General features: G+C 45.0%; 1 protein-coding gene across 1 annotated transcript; it reads left to right on the plus strand.

Moving 5' to 3' along the window:
- The first annotated feature begins 233 nt into the window (after positions 1-233).
- Positions 234-16,471, plus strand: TMEM35A (transmembrane protein 35A). The gene is made up of 2 exons (XM_055269423.2): positions 234-477; positions 14,679-16,471. The coding sequence occupies exons 1-2, from the start codon at positions 358-360 to the stop codon at positions 15,060-15,062; spliced, it is 504 nt and encodes a 167-aa protein (XP_055125398.1). The 5' UTR covers positions 234-357; the 3' UTR covers positions 15,063-16,471.
- Positions 16,472-17,748: the final 1,277 nt, after the last annotated feature.

Here is a 17,748-nt window from a genome sequence, read left to right on the forward strand (position 1 = left end):
TGTCTTCCCTAATTCCTCATTCCTGGGGTCACTTGGTGACTGAAATACATAACCTCCCTTCTCCCCATTTAAGATTTGAAGTTTCCGTCTTTCGTTTAGGGTTTCATTTAACTTCGAGACTGTCCTTTTGGCCTGTGAGCACACGTAGGGCATTAGGACCCAGCGATTGTTGTAGTGAGAGTGGTTGAATCTCAATCTCTCAATTTTTCTCTCGAGCTCCCTCCTCTCCCTTTGTCATTCTAGCTGCCTGCTGCCTCCGCAGCGTCCCCCCAGCTCTCCCTGTGCTAACTGCCTGCGCCTTGGACACAGCGGGTGCGCAAATCAGAAGGATTAGTTGGGACCTGCCTTGGCGACCCCATGGCATCCCCCAGAACCGTAACTATTGTGGCCCTCTCAGTGGCCCTGGGACTCTTCTTTGTTTTCATGGGGACTATCAAGTTGACCCCCAGGCTCAGCAAGGATGCCTACAGTGAGATGGTAAGTGAAGCAAACGGGCGATGAGGAGCGCACTCCCATGGGATCACGAGGACCTCTCCCCTTTTTTCCTTCTCAGTTTCTGGTCCCACCCCCTTAGCCCCTATCCCCACCTGGACCCTCCCTTCTCAACAACTTTGCAGCTCGGAAGGAGCAGCTGGGCAAGAGCGATTTCCTTTGTGGGCTATGCTATTCTGGAGCCACTGAATGCCAGTTGGGGGAGGGGTTGCCCAGCGAATACCCCCCATCCCAAGTAAACCAGAAGGCTGAGACCTGCGTAGCACCTGTCACTGGCAGGAGCCCTTCCCTCCTTCCAGCACACACCCAAAGTCCGGGCAACCAGTCTACAAGTCTGATTCCCTCCCTGTGAGCTAAGAGTTTAGCAAGCGGAGAGTTTATTTATTTTACAGCAGAACAAAGGGGAAAGAGGGAAGGAGCTGGGAAAAATGGGCTACTAAAACAAGCAATTTTTAGGGGCTGGCTGGTATTCCTTATCCCAGGCAGACAGCTGATAGTATTCCTCCAGCCACCTGGGTATGTATCTGGATCCTTGAGACAAAGCATTCTTGGTCCAAATAAAGGTCACTAAGCTCTTGTTTCTTCCCCTTCTCTCAAGGGAGAGCTAGATGTTTTGTTTTATTTTGTCTACAAAATCTGCAAAGTCTGCTTTTTCTGTCCTGCAAAACAGTCCGTAATCTCCACCTTGCCTTCTGTGGATGACCAGAGCCAGGCCCTCTGCAGGTTTTCCCCTCTGCAGAGTTGGAATCACGGAAGGTGACTGGCCAAAACATCTCCTCTGCAACCTGGGGGCTGGGCTGCTTTCCCCAGTTGGGCGTGATGAGGACTTGTTCTTATGCTGTGGAGTACTAGGAGATGGCAGGGAATGTTTCCAGTACTTTCGGGTCTGTCCCTTCTTCCCATGTCACTTTGCCTCTTCTTTTCCCTACCCCAGCTGAAGGGACTCTGCTTCTCGTCGCCTTTGCCAGACTTCCAATAATGGGAGGGAGCACATTATTGGGCTCTCAAGGTCAAGAGAGAAAGGAGCTTAGGGGAGGAACAGAAGGGGAAAGAGAAAAGAGGCAAGCCCTGTTAGGGCTGAGGCAGGGAGGAACAGCCTCACACATTGCGAGGAATTCATAGCTCTCCTGAACCCACTGCAGAGCTTTCCAGGGCCCCTTAACGTGAGCTGCAAATGGATGGAGACTGGCAAATTATATTAATAGATGCTCAGAAAATGTTTGCAGGCAGCTCTGGCTTCTGTCTCAGGGTTTAAGCTGGAGCTTTCCATTTCTTCCTCACCGCAGGATCACCCTAGGGTGGGGGAGGGTGGCAAGGGCTTAGGTCTAGCCCCAGTGGCAAATCCTTACATGCTTCTCCTTCTCCCTTCCCCTCCTCCCAGCATGTTTGACCAGATGGAATTGAAATCAGGTCAAAATGAGTACCCGAGGCAGCCTGCACTGGGAGAAGAGGGACGGGGTGGGGTAGCAGAAGCCACCAAATGGCTTGAAGAGGTTGGGACAGAGGGACAGGGTGGAGGGGAAATGCCACTATATTTCTGTCTTGGTGGTAGTAGTTTGGTGTTAGATTATGAATAGATGAACGTGCTCTTGCTTTACTTTTCATATATACATATGTTTATATATTTGTGTGTGTGCATCATAGGTATTTGTAAGCTTTCCCTAGCCTTAGGGACACACTACCTTTCTTCAGTATACTCCCTGCCCTCCAGACCCTAGTCAGCTGCTTCAGAGGCTCCCCCAAGCTGCACCCTAAGTACAGTGTTAGGCTCTGCAGGCAATCCAACTAAGATGGAGTCACCGGGAAGCTTCCTACCAGCTTGGCAGGAGCTCACAAGGAGGACCAGCCACAAATGGGTTTACAGTATGTTTCTTCCTAGAAATGGAGCTGTCTAGTGCAGCCTAATGAAAGGCAGAAGAAACAAATATGAAGATTTCATATCATACATGGGAGCATATTTAAATAGATATAGTGTAACACAGCAATATAGAACCATTGTGTGTGGGTGTGTATGCACACTTCTGCACTTCTGTGCTAGGGGCATCTAGAGGGAATGGAAAGATTGTATCTGACTGAGAAGTAGACGTCACAATAGTTTGAAGAGGATTCTCAGACTGCCCTTTTCCAGGGTCCTCTCCTGCATTGAGCATCAGGCCATAGACTGGAGATTGCTCTCTGGCATAAAGCCTACTGCATAGTGCCTGGGCTTGGCCCAGCTTTATTCTCGTTCCCATAGGAAAGGGAGGGAAATTCAGTTCTAGTACAGAGAAGGTGCTCAATACGTATTTGTGGAGTGGATGGGTGAATGAATGAGTCATTGTAGCATTGCCTTGGCTTGTTACCACCAAGAGTCAGATTTCTCTGGCTCTTGACTATGCAGTTCAGGAGCCATTTCTTGCCTCTTAGAGAGACTCTCTAAGAAGCCCCTATCTCTCAGAGGGAGAGTCTCTCAGAATCCCAACCCTAGATCAGTTGGGATGATTATCTGGGATTTTTTGTTTTCCATTAAGGAGTGATTCCTCTGCATCGAGGAGGTTAGTCATGTATTGACTGCAGTGGCATTTCTTATAAGATCTCAAAGCGTTGTTGCTGCTGTTGTTGTTTTAAGATTATTTAAGATTATTTGTTCTTTAGAACATGTCTGTGAGGCAGATTTAGTGTATTCGTTATTTTTATTTTACTGATGGATAAACTAAAGCAGAACAAGTTTAATGACATATCCAAGGCCAGAAAGGTAAGCTGTTGTTTGAGCAGAGATGAGAAACCAAGTCCATGACTCAATACTCCCAATAGAAGGATCATTAATGATTAAAATTGTTGGGTTTTTATGGATGCCAGAACTGACAACTGATTCTTGAGAACACCTGGCACAGTCCTCCTCCTTTTATTGTCCCAGTTTAACTGCCCAATCCATATTTTCAATTTTGTTTTACTACAAAATCAATTTTAAAAATTTTTTATTTCTGCCAACTAATTTTTTCTTGTTTTAAAATCGTTTGTGTAATTCTTAGGTGTTATCTTCTCCAGGGAGAATAATTGCTAAAAAACAAACAAATAACTATGTCCTTTTCTCCTGTTTCTATTGGAGAAGCCAGCAAGGGTTAATGGAAAGAATGCAGGCTTTATAGTCACACAGGCTTGGGTTCAGGTCATGCTACTCTTGGTGTCTCAATTTCTTTATTCTTAAAATGGGGATAAGAATGCCTACCACTTAAGAAACAAACCATCCTAAGGGCGGGGGGGTGGGGGCGGAAGGAATGCCTACCTTAGAAGGCTGTAAATATTAACTGAGATTATGTATAAAAGTATCTGGTACAGTGTTTGCTATAGTATGTGTTCGAGAAATGCTTTGGGTGAGGTGATTATGATAAGTAATTCTGTTTTATGCAGTGGTTTCCTAACTGATTTAAATAGGCAGTTTAAGGGATTGAAATCAAGCATTTATATATTTATTTATTTATTTATTTATGAGATGGAGTTTTGCTGTTGTTGCCCAGGCTGGAGTGCAGTGGTACGATCTTGGCTCACTGCAACCTCTGCCTCCCAGGTTCAAGCGATTCTCCTGCCTCAGCCTCCAGGGTAGCTGGGATTACAGGTGCGTGCCACCAAGCCTGGCTAATTTTTGTATTTTTAGTAGAGATGGGGTTTCACTGTGTTGGCCAGTTTGGTTGCGAACTCCTGACCTCAGGTGATCCACCCATCTCAGCCTCCCAAAGTGCTGGGATTACAGGTGTGAGCCACCACCCCCAGCCTGAAATCAAGCATTTAGAAGAACAAGATGCTGTTTTCATGTGCCCTTGTGGACAGACCTTTATGCAATCAATTAATATTGAAAAATCCACACTTGCCGCTGTGTAATGTACAGTGGATCTCATGCAGAACTTCCAGATGCATCTCTGAATAGCCCATTTGGCATGTGTTGTCCCATACCTCCTCCAGATTTAGCAAGTATCATTATAGAGTACTCTAAATCCCACGTGAATTGAACATGACTGGCCACTCCCTTGACTAAATGCCTTTATTAGTTCACTTGAAAATGGGAGACAGCCCTTAAAAGTGCTGGGACGCAGTTTCCTGGGCAGTGACTGGGAACATATAAATAGTTGGCTTGCTTTAAATTTGGTGTTCAGCTTTTTGTAGTAGTGGCTTCATCCTGTAAGCACAGGGGACCACATATGAAAAGGTAAGAAAACACCAAAATCCTGGTGACAATAAAGCCAAGAGATTTTGGTCCTGAGGATGACTGGGCAAGTCCCTGATTCTTTGTATCCCCTCATAGTAAAGGTTTGTTGATTTATTTGTTTATGTGTAGTTAAGTGCCCTTCTGTTTATGTAATCCTGAGGAAACACTCCCAATATGTTTGGGCAGTTTATTTAATGTCCATAGGTAATCTTTTAAGCTTCCAATCACTGCTATTAATTGCTTTCCAACTAGGTAATAAGATAGTAATTTACTGATGCTTAGACTGCTCTCTGAGGTGGTACAGCACATTTATTTTCAGAGAGGAAACCGAGACCCTGAGATGTGAAGCAGCTTTGCTTAATTCACACAGCCTGCCATCACAAGCTAAACTACATATTAGAGTTTATGTTGGGGAGCTTGTAGCCTCTCAGTATGGACAAAAGCTGTTTGTTTCAGACAGATCTTTGGCTGACAGTAGGAGTCAGTCTTCTGCCCTAAGATGCAATCTGGGGAGGGTCCACTTTGACTGGTAGGATCAAGCATGCCAACTTCCTCTTTAGGTGGGCATTATATGACAGTGGAAAGTAGAATAGGTCGGGAGTTCAAGACCAGCCTGACCAACATGGAGAAGCCCCGTCTCTACGAAAAATACAAAATTAGCCGGGCGTGGTGGCGCATGCCTGTAATCCCAGCTACTCTGGTGGCTGAGGCAAGAGAATCACTTGAACCTGGGAGGCGGAGGTTGTGGTGAGCTGAGATCGCACCATTGCACTCCAGCCTGGGCAACAAGAGTGAAACTCCATCTCAAAAAAAAAAGGTGTTTATCATTCATGTGGCAATATGGCAATTAAATATGTAATGGCTTTTTATTACATTTAAACAATGATCTAGGATTCACACGGGCTTTATTTCTTACAGAGATTCAGAAAAATCACACATGAGTCAGTACATTTTGCAGCACTTATGTAGGCTTTATGGTTTAAGATAGCAACCAGGCTGAGATTTTTTGCCAAAATATATTTTTATCAGTGCTTTCTTCTGCTTTCATTTAGTTTTTTTCCTTGTAAATCTTATTGAAGTATAACATATATACTGAAACATGCACATAGCATAAGTATGCAGCTTAAGGAATTTTCAGAACATTCCCGTGTAACCAAGCACTCATATTAAGAAAAAGCACATTGCCAGGTGCTATGGCTCATGCCTGTAATCCCAGCACTTTGGGAGGCCAAGGTGGGTGGATCACCTGAGGTCAGGAGTTCAAGACCAAACTGCGCGACATGGCAAAATCCCGTTTCTACTAAAAATACAAAAATTAGCTGGGCTTAGTGGTGGGTACCTGTAATCCCAGCTACTTGGGAGGCTGAAGCAGGAGAATTGCTTGAACCCAGGAGGCAGAGATTGCAGTGAGCCAAGATTGCGCTACTGCACTACAGCCTGGATGATAGAGTGAGACTCCATCTCAAAAAACAAACAAACAAAACAAAAAAACACCACATAACTAGCACCCCAGAAACCTTCCTCATGGCCCCTTCCAGTTACTACCCCCCTCAAGGGTAATTACTATCCTGACTTCTAACAACATAAGTCAATTGTACCTGATTTTGAATTTTATATAAATGGAATTCTACAGTATATTAGCCAACTTATCTTTTCCTTTTACCTAATTGGCATGAGTGAACTGAGGCAGACACTACTTGCCCTGTGTTCTCATTTTGTATTTTGTCCTGTTAGCTGGCTTGGGCTGATTATTAATTGTAATCAAAGATTAATATTATTTGATAGTTTTGAGCTCTTCAAATTTAATATCATTAATATGAGATCATGGGTCCTGCTGTGTGGTGAAGAATAAATGACAAAAAGGAAAAAAAAAAAGGCTCCGGCTGGGTGTGGTCGCTCAAGCCTGTAATCCCAGCACTTTGGGAAGCCAAGTTGGGCTGATCACCTGAGGCCAGGAGTTCTAGACCAGCCTGGTCAACATGGTGAAACCCCATCTCTACTAAAAATACAAAAATTAGTTGGGCGCATCAGCGGGCGCCTGCAGTCCCAGCGGTTTGGGAGGCTGAGGCAGGAGAATTGCTTGAACCCGGGAGGTGGAGGCTGCAGTGAGCTGAGATTGCGCAGCTGCACTCTAGCCTGGGCGACAGGTAAGAATCCAACTCAAAAAATAATAATAATAATAATTAATTAAAAAAATTAAAAGGCTCCATAGGCCGGTCGCATTGGCTCACACCTGTAATCCCAGCACTTTGGGAGGCTGAGGCGGGCGGATCACGAGGTCAGGAGATCGAGACCATCCTGGCCAACATGGTGAAACACCGTCTCTACTAAAAATACAAAAAAAAAAAAAAAATTAGCTGGGCATAGTGGCACATGCCTGTAATCCCAGCTACTCAGGAGGCCGAGGCTGGAGAATCGCTTGAACCTGGGAGGTAGAGGTTGCAGTGAGCCAAGATCACGCCACTGCACTCCAACCTGGCGACAGAGCAAGACTCTGTCTCAAAAATAAAAATAAAAATAAATAAAATTAAAAAATAACAAAAAAATAAAAGGCTCCATATGCTTTTGACTCATGTCTGAATCATAATGTCCTCATACCACAAGAATGGACCTGCTTGATTCATCAGTGATTTTGTTATTAAAATAATTACTGTGGCTTGCAAAAATATGGATTTCTAATTGTGTGGTTTTTTTTTTTTTTTTTTTTTTGAGACAGCATCTGGCTCTATCACCCAGGCTGGAGTGAAGTGGCATGGTCTCAGCTCACCGCAACCTCTGCCTCCCGGGTTCAAGTGATTCTCCTGCCTCAGCCTCCCAAGTAGTTGAGACTACAGATGTGTGCCACCACTCTTGACTAATTTTTGTATTTTTAGTAGAGATGGGGTTTTGCCATGTTGGCCAGGCTGGTCTCGAACTCCTGACCTCAAGTGATCCACCCGTCTTGGCCTCCCAAAGTGCTGGGATTATAGGCGTGAGCCACTGCACCCGGCCTAATTGTGTGGTTCATTAATGATCAAATGTGTGTGTTGCCCCCAGCTGATGCTATGACACTTTGATTATTTACCTAAATCTCCAAAATGCTCATTTGATGTACTGAATCTAAGGGGAAACTGAGGTAATAAAACACTTAGTAATTTTCTCCAAGCAATTTAGTGGCAAAACTAAAATTGGAATTCAGCTTAAGAATCCCAGTCCAAGGATATTGCTAGCTGATTGCCTTTGATTGCAGGGGTTTGAAACATTTAACTAAACCCGTCTTTTTCCTGTTTTTCTTCCCCCTATACGGAAACTATGGTTTCAGAGCCTGGGTTATTACAATGGAAAGAACACAGACCTAACAAAGTGAATTGCAAGAGCCTTTCAAGAAAGTGAATCTGTCAACTTCTTTATTCTTACTATCCATACAATTAAAGTCTTTAGAGACCTAGTTACTATAGACTCAAGACATGTGACCCTTCTATTGTTTAACTTGAGGTGGCCTGGACCAAGCATAATGAGGGGGTTCGCAATAATAGGATTCTTTTTTTTTTTTTTTTTGAGAAGGAGTTTCGCTCTTGTTGCACAGGCTAGAGTGCCATGGTGTGGCCTCAGCTCACTGCAACCTCTGCCTCCCGGGTTCAAGCAATTCTCCTGCCTCAGCCTCCCGAGTAGCTGGGATTACAGGCATGTGCCACTATGCCCGGCTAATGTTGTATTTTTAGTAGAGATGGGGTTTCTTCATGTTTGTCAGGCTGGTCTCGAACTCCTAACCTCAGGTGATCCGCCCGCCTCAGCCTCCCAAAGTGCTGGGATTACAGGCATGAGCCACTGCGCCCGGCCAATAGGATTCTTTTGATGTTGCTATGCTACTCCACAGGAGAAAGATTGATGGCTTCCTATAATGTCAAGACCCATCCAAGCTTAGTCCCATCTCCAATAAACTAAACATTCCCTCTTTGGAGTCGTAGAAAATAAATCCTGTCTGTACCTACTCAGCTTTCAATGAAAAATTTGATAAAATGGCATATCCACATGCAGTTTCCTCTTGAGAAACAGAGGAAAGAAAGAAGCAACAGCTGCATAAAAATATACACAGTTGCAGTTTAAGAGGTTAGCTAAACTGAAAAAGTAATATGCCGTTCTACTAAATGGAGAGAAAAAAGATTACTGAAGTTATAGAAACTTGATTTAAAATATGGAGTTTGGCCCCAGGCTACAGATTGCACTACAGTATAGATAAGAGTTTGTACCTGAATGATGGGTGGTTAAGCCCTAGTCAAAAAAGAAGTGTTTCCAGAAGCCATTCAGCCAGCATCTGGAAGTCTTGGCTCCTAACTGACTATAAGAAACTCATCCTGGGCCGGGCACATCACGAGGTCAGGAGTTCAAGACGAGCCTGGCCAACATAGTGAAACCCCGTCTCTACTAAAAATACAAAAATTAGCCGGGCATTGTGGCAAGCGCCTGTAGTCCCAGCTACTCAGGAGGCTGAGGCAGGAGAATCGCTTGAACCTGGGAGGCGGAGGTTGTGGTGAGCCGAGATCGTGCCACTGCACTCCAGCCTGGGTGACAGAGTGAGACTCCATCTCAAAATAAATAAATAAAATAAAAATAAAAATAAAAATACAAAAATTAGCCAGGCATGGTGGTGCACGCCTGTAGTCACAGCTACTTGGGAGGCTGAGGTAGAAGAATCACTTGAACCCAGGAGGCAGAGGTTGCAGTGAGCTGAGATCATGCCACTGCACTCCAGCCTGGGTGACAGAGCAAGATTCCGTCTCAAAAAAAAAAACTCATCCTGTCTTTTGTGTTTATCACATCAGAAGTTTACACTTAGGATTTAGGAATTACCTCTTGAGAACCTTTGTGTTGCTAATTAGAAATGGCCCTTACTGGCCAAGCGTGGTGGCTCACGCCTGTAATCCCAACACTTTGGGAGGCTGAGGCAGGAGGATCACTTGAGCCCAGGAGTTTGAAACAGGCCTAGGCAACATAGTGAGACCCAGTCTCTACAAAAAAATTTAAAAGAGATTAGCCAGGCATGGTGGCACAAGCCTGTAGGCCCAGCTACTCGGGAGGCTGAGGTGGGAGGATCACTTGAGCCTGGGAGGTCAAGGCTGCAGTGAACCCTGATGGTGCCACTGTACTCCTGCCTGGGTGACAGCGAGACCCTCAGAAGTGTTAAGAGGCCGGGCATGGTGGCTGATGCCTGTAATCCTAACACTTTGGGAGACCGAGGCAAGTGGATCACCTGAAGTCAGGAATTCGAGAAGAGCCTGGCCAACATGGCGAAAACCAGTCTCTACTAAAAATACAAAAATTAGCTGGACGTGGGGGTGCACACCTGTAAACACAGCTACTCAGGGGGCTGAGACAGGAGAATCGCTTGAGCTTGGGAAGCATAATTTGCAGTGAGCCGAGCCACTGCACTCCAGTGTGGGTGACAGAGTGGGACTCCGCCTCAAAAAAAAAAAAGTGTTATGGAAGCCTCTGGGGTCTACATTTTTTCCCCGTAATGTCCCCCTGCTACCATCACCAGGGTGCAAAGGGAGAAGGATAAGGCAGGTGGCATGTATTTAGGTTAATGAGAGGAAAGGGGTGGGCTTCTCACCACCACCAGGTACCCTAAACCTCAGCTCAGCTCTGCCCCACATGGGTCTGGCTCCTTTCAGCCAAAGGTTTTACTTTGTCTACTGGTCAACCTCTCTCTTAATTTCTCTATGAAAAATCCTTGATTTAATCTAAGATGGGAAGAGAGAGGAAGAATGACTAACACTTTGTATTTTCATATAGGCTCAGGAATAGGGTAGGGACTAGGGTGAGGTGGAATTTTAAAAAAGGACAGTCTCTGACAGGTTAGGGAGAAGTGAGTGAAGCAGGGTCATGCAAGTGTAGCGTCGGAGCCTACCTTTATTTAAAAGTTTCATAATTTGTTCATCATGGATATTATTTACCTAATCAGTGAGCGTTTTTGGTGCCCTCTTAAATTTTCCACCCAAGGTAAGTAGCCTTGCTGACTCTACCTTAGTCCAGGCTTGTTCAGGACCTTTCAAATAATTTGCTCAGAGACACCCAACTAGAAAGCAGCAGGAGCACTTTGGAAAGTTAAGGCAGGCCACATAGCCAGGTGCTGTCTCTAAAAAAAAAAAAAAAAATTAGCCGGGCAGGACGGTGCATACCCTGTAGTCCCAGCAACTTAGGAGGCTGAGGCAAGGTGGGAGAATTGCTTTTGAGCCCCGGAGGTAGAGGCCGCAGTGAGCTCTGATCCCACCACTGCACTCTAGCCTCAGTGACAGAGTGACAGTCCATATCAAAAAAAAAAAAAAAAAAAAAAAAAGGCTAGAAAGTGGCAGAGCTGGGATTTGACACCAAGTCTGTTTGCATCCAAACCATGCTTTTTTCTAAATCATTAGTCTTTTAAGAGTCCTCATAGGCGATTATCTTGGGCCACTCATGATAATTAATCCATTAAGTAAAGGTGCATTCGCTTGTTAATATTTGTTCCAAATCTAGAGTGTGTGAACACTATTTTAAGTGCCAGATGCTTCTGAGAGGTCAAGTTGGCTTTCTGCCTCATTCTTACACTTGTCTAGCATTTGGCACTTTTGATTATTCTCTTCTTAAAACTTATCTTGGTGTCCATGACCTGGTCTCTCCTGGTTTTCCTCCTGCTTTTCTGACCATACTTTCTTCTATCTGCTTTGTGGACTCTCTCTTTCCATTTCTTTTTTTTTCTTTTTTTTTTTTTTTGAGACAGAGTCTTGCTCTGTTGCCCAGGCTGGCGCCATCTTGACTCACTGAAACCTCTGCCTCCTGGGCTCAAGTGATTCTCGTGCCTCAGCCTCCCGGGTAGCTGGGATTACAGGTGCGTGCCACCACGCCCAGCTAATTTTTGTATTTTTTTTTTTTTTAGTAGAGACAGGGTTTCACCATATTGGCCAGGCTGGTCTCGAACTCCTGGCCTCAAGTGATCTACCCTCCTCGGCCTCCCAAACTGCTGGGATTACAGGTGTGTGCCATCACGCCCAGCCTCTCTTTCCATTATTTAAATGTCTGTCATGCATTTTTTTCCCATTGTATATACCCTCCCTGGGCATACTAATGACTATCCATTCTCTATCTTTAGTCCAGACTTCTCTTACTGGGCTGCCTTACCAGTCATCTACACTTGGATGCCTTAGAGATACTTCAACTCAAAACCCCCAAATTGAGTTCCTCATTCTTTCCTGATCCCTGACCCCCGCATTCTGTTCCTCCTGATTATCTGATATATACCCATACTTAGAGAATGGTAACACCTATCTATCTGTCCAGCACCCAAGCCAGAGACCTGAGAATCATTCTTGACTCTTCCCTTTCCCTCAGTGCCCACATCCAATGAGATACCAAGTTCTATAGATTTTTTTTTTTTTTTTTTTGAGATGGAGTCTTGTTCTGTCTCCCGGGCTGGAGTGCAATGGCGTGATCTCGGGTCACTGCAACCTCTGCCTCCTGGGTTCAAGCAATTCTCCTGCCTCAGCCTCCGGAGTAGCTGGGACTATAGGCGTGTGCTACCACACCTGGGTAATTTTTTTTTGTATTTTTAGTAGAGACAGGGTTTCACCATGTTGGCCAGACTGGTCTCGAACTCCTGACCTCAGGTGATCCACCCGCCTCGGCCTCCCAAAGTGCTGGGATTACAGGCCTGAGACACTGTGCCCGGCCAGATTTTGCTTTCAAAGCATTCCTCTACTCTGTCCCCTTCCTGTGTCCTCACTGTCATTATGCTAGCCCACATCTGTTACGTGATCTCTTTGTTTCCAGGCATACTTACCCCAATTCATCCTCCACACTATTTCTAGAGGGACCGTCTTTTCTTTTCTCTCTCTCTCTCTTTTTTTTTTTTTTTTTTTTTTCCCAGACAGGGTCTTGGTCTGCCGCCCAGGCTGCAGTGCGTTGGCACGATCACAGCTCACTGAAGACTTGAACTCCTGGGCTCAGGCAATCCTACTACCTCAGCCTCCCAAATAGCCGGGACTACAGGACACACCGCCACTTCCAGCTAATTTTTTAAAAACTTTTTGTAGGCCGGGCGCGGTGGCTCACGCTTGTAATCCCAGCACTTTGGGAGGCCGAGGCGGGCGGATCACGAGGTCAGGAGATCGAGACCACGGTGAAACCCTGTCTCTACTAAAAATATAAAAAAATCAGCCGGGCGTGGTGGCGGGCGCCTGTAGTCCCAGCTACTCGGAGAGGCTGAGGCAGGAGAATGGCGTGAACCCGGGAGGCGGAGCTTGCAGTGAGCCGAGATCGCGCCACTGCACTCCAGCCTGGGTGACAGAGCGAGACTCCGTCTCAAAAAAAAAAAAAAAAAGAAAAGAAAATATGGATGTGGCTAACATGTACCAGTTTTTATGGGCCTAGTGAATTTTTAAAAAATTCTTTTTATTTTATTTATTGATTGATTTTTATTTTATTTTTATTTTTTTGAGATGGAGTCTTGCTCTGTCGCCCAGGCTGGAGTGCAGTGGCACTATCTTGGCTCACTACAACCTCTGCCTCCTGGGTTCAAGTGATTCTCCTGCCTCAGCCTCCCGCATAGCTGGGTTTACAGGCATGCCCCACCACACCCGGCTAATTTTTTTTTTTTTTTTTTTTTTTTTTTGAGACGGAGTCTCGCTCTGTCTCCCAGGCTGGAGTGCAGTGGCGCAATCTCGGCTCACTGCGAGCTCCGCCTCCCGGGTTCACGCCATTCTCCTGCCTCAGCCTCTCCGAGTAGCTGGGACTACAGGCACCCGCCACCACGCCCGGCTAATTTTTTGTATTTTTAGTAGAGACGGGGTTTCACCGTGGTCTCGATCTCCTGACCTCGTGATCCGCCTGCCTCGGCCTCCCAAAGTGCTGGGATTACAAGCGTGAGCCACCGCGCCCGGCCTAATTTTTGTATTTTTAGTAGAGATGGGGTTTCACCATGTTGACCAGGCTGTTCTGGACCTCCTGACCTCAGGTGATCTGCCTGCCTCGGCCTCCCAAAATGCTGGGATTATAGGCGTGAGCCACTGCGCCCAGCTAAAAAAAATTCTTAATGCTATTTATGATTTATAATCATAAATGTTTTTAAACTATAAAATCAAATTATTTGCCTTATTACCTTTGGTGCTTGTCTTAGTCCATTCAGACTGGTATAATAAAATAGCATAAACTGGGTAGCTTATAAACAACAGAAATTTATTTCTCACAGTTCTGTAGGCTGAGTAGTCCAAGATCAAGGTGGGAGCAGTTTGATGTCTATTGAGGGCCCACTTTCTCTTCACAGATGGTGTCTTCTGTGTCCTCACATGGCAGAAGGGGCAAGTCAGCTCTCTGAGGCCTCTGTTATAAAGGAATTAATCTCATCTAGGAACACTCCACCCTCATGGGCATAATCATTTCCCAAAGCCCCACCTACTAATACCATCATCTTGGGGGTTATGATTTCAACATGTGGTTTTTGTTGGGGACACAAACATTCAGACCATAGCAAAGATGCTACTAAGGTTTAAATCACAGGGATTCCAGCAGATTGCTTGTGTTTGGATTTTTTTGTTGTTGTTGTTGGAGTCTCACTCTGTCGCCCAGGCTGGAGTGCAGTGGTGCAATCTCGGCTCACTGCAGTCTCCACCTCCTGAGTTCAAACCATTCTTGTGCCTCAGACTCCCAAGTAGCTCGGATTACAGGTGCCCGCCACCACTCCTGGCTAATTTTTGTATTTTTGGTAGAGACGGGGTTTCACCGTGTTGGCCAGGCTGTCTCCAATTCCCGGCCTCAGGTGATCTGCCCGCCTCGGCCTCCCAAAATGCTGAGATTACAGGTGTGAGCCACTGTGCCTGGCCTCTTAGTTTAATTACATATAATTAAGATATGAAAAATTATGTATAATGGGACACCAGTGGCTGGTGTGAAAGGGGAATGGAGGGAGGGAAGGAGGACTCTGCTTGTGTTTTCTTCATTCTAATGTTAAAATCATGGTTAATGCAGTCGTTTCCTTACAATATTCCCACTCTAGAAACGTGCTTACAAGAGCTATGTTCGAGCCCTCCCTCTGCTGAAGAAAATGGGGATCAATTCCATTCTCCTCCGAAAAAGCATTGGTGCCCTTGAAGTGGCCTGTGGCATCGTCATGACCCTTGTGCCCGGGCGTCCCAAAGATGTGGCCAACTTCTTCCTACTCTTGCTGGTGTTGGCTGTGCTCTTCTTCCATCAGCTGGTCGGTGATCCTCTCAAACGCTACGCTCATGCTCTGGTGTTTGGAATCCTGCTCACCTGCCGCCTGCTGATTGCTCGCAAGCCTGAAGACCGGTCTTCTGAGAAGAAGCCTTTGCCAGCGAATGCTGAGGAGCAACCCTCCTTATATGAGAAGGCCCCTCAGGGCAAAGTGAAGGTGTCATAGAAAAGTGGAAGTGCAAAGAGTGGACCTTCCAGGCAGTTGCGTCCCTGACACCAGGAAGATGTCAGTGTGTGTTTTTCATTTGATTTATTTATCTTGGGGAAAGTGAAAAATGTAATCTGCAAGTTAATGACCCTATTGGCTTGTGTACATCTATATGCTAAAATGACTTCCCCACATTGACATTTGTGCACCACCTTTGATCACTCTGGGGCAACTCTCACATCTTGCTGCATGTACATGTATACGGCTACTATTGAAGTGTAATTGTGAGGTGGACTCCAACAAGCATGTGACTGTGAGATTGTGTGTGGGAAAATGTATTTAACTACTCTGTGTGTGTGTGCGCGTGTGTGTGCGTGCACACGCACGCACACACAAGCAGAGAAGGCTCTGATCTTGAACTAATCCTGCACAGGCATCCTTCCCTTTATAGATTGATTCCAGCAAAGGCAGAATAAAACAAATTTCCTATAAAGAGAATCCTGATATAAAACAAGTCATGTAGTCCCATGGCCGGGAATGTCTCCACAGATGCTGAAAACTTAAACTTACTACTTTAGGAAAAAAACAAACAAACAAACAAAAACATTCAATTTCGGACACTGAGTTATATATGAAATTAATTAGGCTCTATTCCAACAGTTGTTTACATTTTAAATAGTACATATTGAGTTTAATTAAAACAAGGGATGCATGCAGTCAAATTGATAGTTTAATTCTTCAAGTGATAATATAGGAAGTTTCACCTTGCCTTTGTCCAAGCCCCACCTATTAAAACCCTTTACTCACAGTTTGAAACTGAAGCAGTAAACTCGTTTCCAGACATCTTTTTCACATTGTCTTAAGCCCGAAGTTGCCTCACTTCCACTATTCTCAGCAGCCAACCAGGATTTGGCAGCTGCTCCACTGTTAGGGTTGAGGGAACAGGGATCAGTCCTGTTAGAAGTCTGCGAGCCTCAAACTCTACCTGTTCTCTGCAATCATCCAAAATTTGAAAAAGAAGCTATATCCAGTGTTTCATTGCCAAACAGATTCACTACTCTTACTGATTCTTCACTGAGCTTTGCTAGTATAAGCAGAGTTCCAAGTCCCCCCTAGGGTTGTCTCTACACTTCTTTATCATTCCAGTGCGTGGGGTTTAGCTGGGGGAAGGACATTTCATAAGGGTTAGTTGGACTGAGCAGTATGGACATTTGCTTTTTTCATTACGTACTGTTGTTTTTCCTTGTTAGGTGTGCTTTGGTGGTTTTAATATTATTGTGCCAGGGATGGGGAAATGGGTGGGGGTGTGTGTGGGAAGAGTACTTATTATTGTGTTTTCTTCAGTGTAATTGTTCTTGGTAATTGATACCTCTCTGCTTTATTTCTCTCATTCTTTCAAAATAAAATTTTTTGAAATTTGGAGGAAACTGTCTGGACAAATACTGAAAATCTGGAAAGTAAGGATCATATCAAAGGATTTAGCTCTCTTTTTCTGAGTCTGGCTGAAGGAGGAGAGGAAAGAGAAGAGGGAGTTTAATCACTTAATACGCTAATGAGGTTGCCAACTTTCCGATTTCTTTTTTTTCTTTTTCTTTTTTTTTTTTTTTTTTTTGAGACGGAGTCTCGCTCTGTCGCCCAGGCTGGAGTGCAGTGGCGCAATCTCGGCTCACTGCAAGCTCCGCCTCCCGGGTTCACGCCATTCTCCTGCCTCAGCCTCTCCGAGTAGCTGAGACTACAGGCGCCCGCCACCACGCCCGGCTAATTTTTTTTGTATTTTTAGTAGACGGGGTTTCACTGTGGTCTCGATCTCCTGACCTTGTGATCTGCCCGCCTCGGCATCCCAAAGTGCTGGGATTACAAGCATGAGCCACCGCGCCCGGCCTTTTTTCTTTTTCTTATTTTTTTTGAGACATGGTCTTGCTCTGTTGCCCAGGCTGTAGTGCAGTGGTGTGATCACAGCTCACTGCAGCCTCAATCTACCAGGTTCAAGTGATCCTCCCACCTCAGCCTCCCAAATAGCTGGGACTACAGGCATACGCCACCATGCCCAGCTAATTTTTTCTTTTTTGTAGAGACGGGATTTTGCCACGGTGCCCAGTCTGGCCTCGGACCCCTGGGCTCAAGCAGTCTGCTTGGCCTGGCCTTCCAAAGTGCTGGGATTACAGGTGTGAGCCACCTCGCCTGGCCCAACTTTCCAATTTTATTTACGTTCCCCCACACTTTTGTGATGTTAGCACACAAGACAGAAAGCCACATAATTAGGATCTCAATACAATTTCCAGGTTTTGGGAATTTTGCTTAATTAGGTGATGCCAAGGGAAGTTAGAAAAATGATTTCGGAGAAAATCAAAGGTGTATCAAAGGTGAATCACTATCTTTCACTATATATATATATATCTCCACAAACTGGTACAAGTTGCACTGCCACAGACTTGTCACATTAGGCAAGGTATTTCACCACTCAGGGCTCCAGTTTCATCATCTACAAAAAGAAGAATGTTGAAACCTTAAATTTCCTTCCAATTTACATTTCTTTGAGCCTATGAAACATGATTAAAAACATGAAAAATGATTCAAGAAATTTTCAATTTTATTAAAGAACAGCATCTATCAGAAAAAATTGAAGAGCCTCAGTTATCATGCATGATTAAATAAGAGTTGGTGAAACTATTCTGAAAACCATATATGATGTGGTAAAGTTATT

Source organism: Symphalangus syndactylus, chromosome X (genome assembly GCF_028878055.3).
Source record: "Symphalangus syndactylus isolate Jambi chromosome X, NHGRI_mSymSyn1-v2.1_pri, whole genome shotgun sequence".
NCBI classification, from domain to species: Eukaryota; Metazoa; Chordata; class Mammalia; order Primates; family Hylobatidae; genus Symphalangus; species Symphalangus syndactylus.

Bases quoted from the DNA above. Each gene is read 5' to 3' on its own strand.
- TMEM35A (XM_055269423.2), top strand. From the start codon at position 358: ATGGCATCCCCCAGAACCGTAACTATTGTGGCCCTCTCAGTGGCCCTG. The intron at 478-14,678 runs GTAAGTGAAGCA...TTCCCACTCTAG, and splicing joins AGGATGCCTACAGTGAGATG to AAACGTGCTTACAAGAGCTA.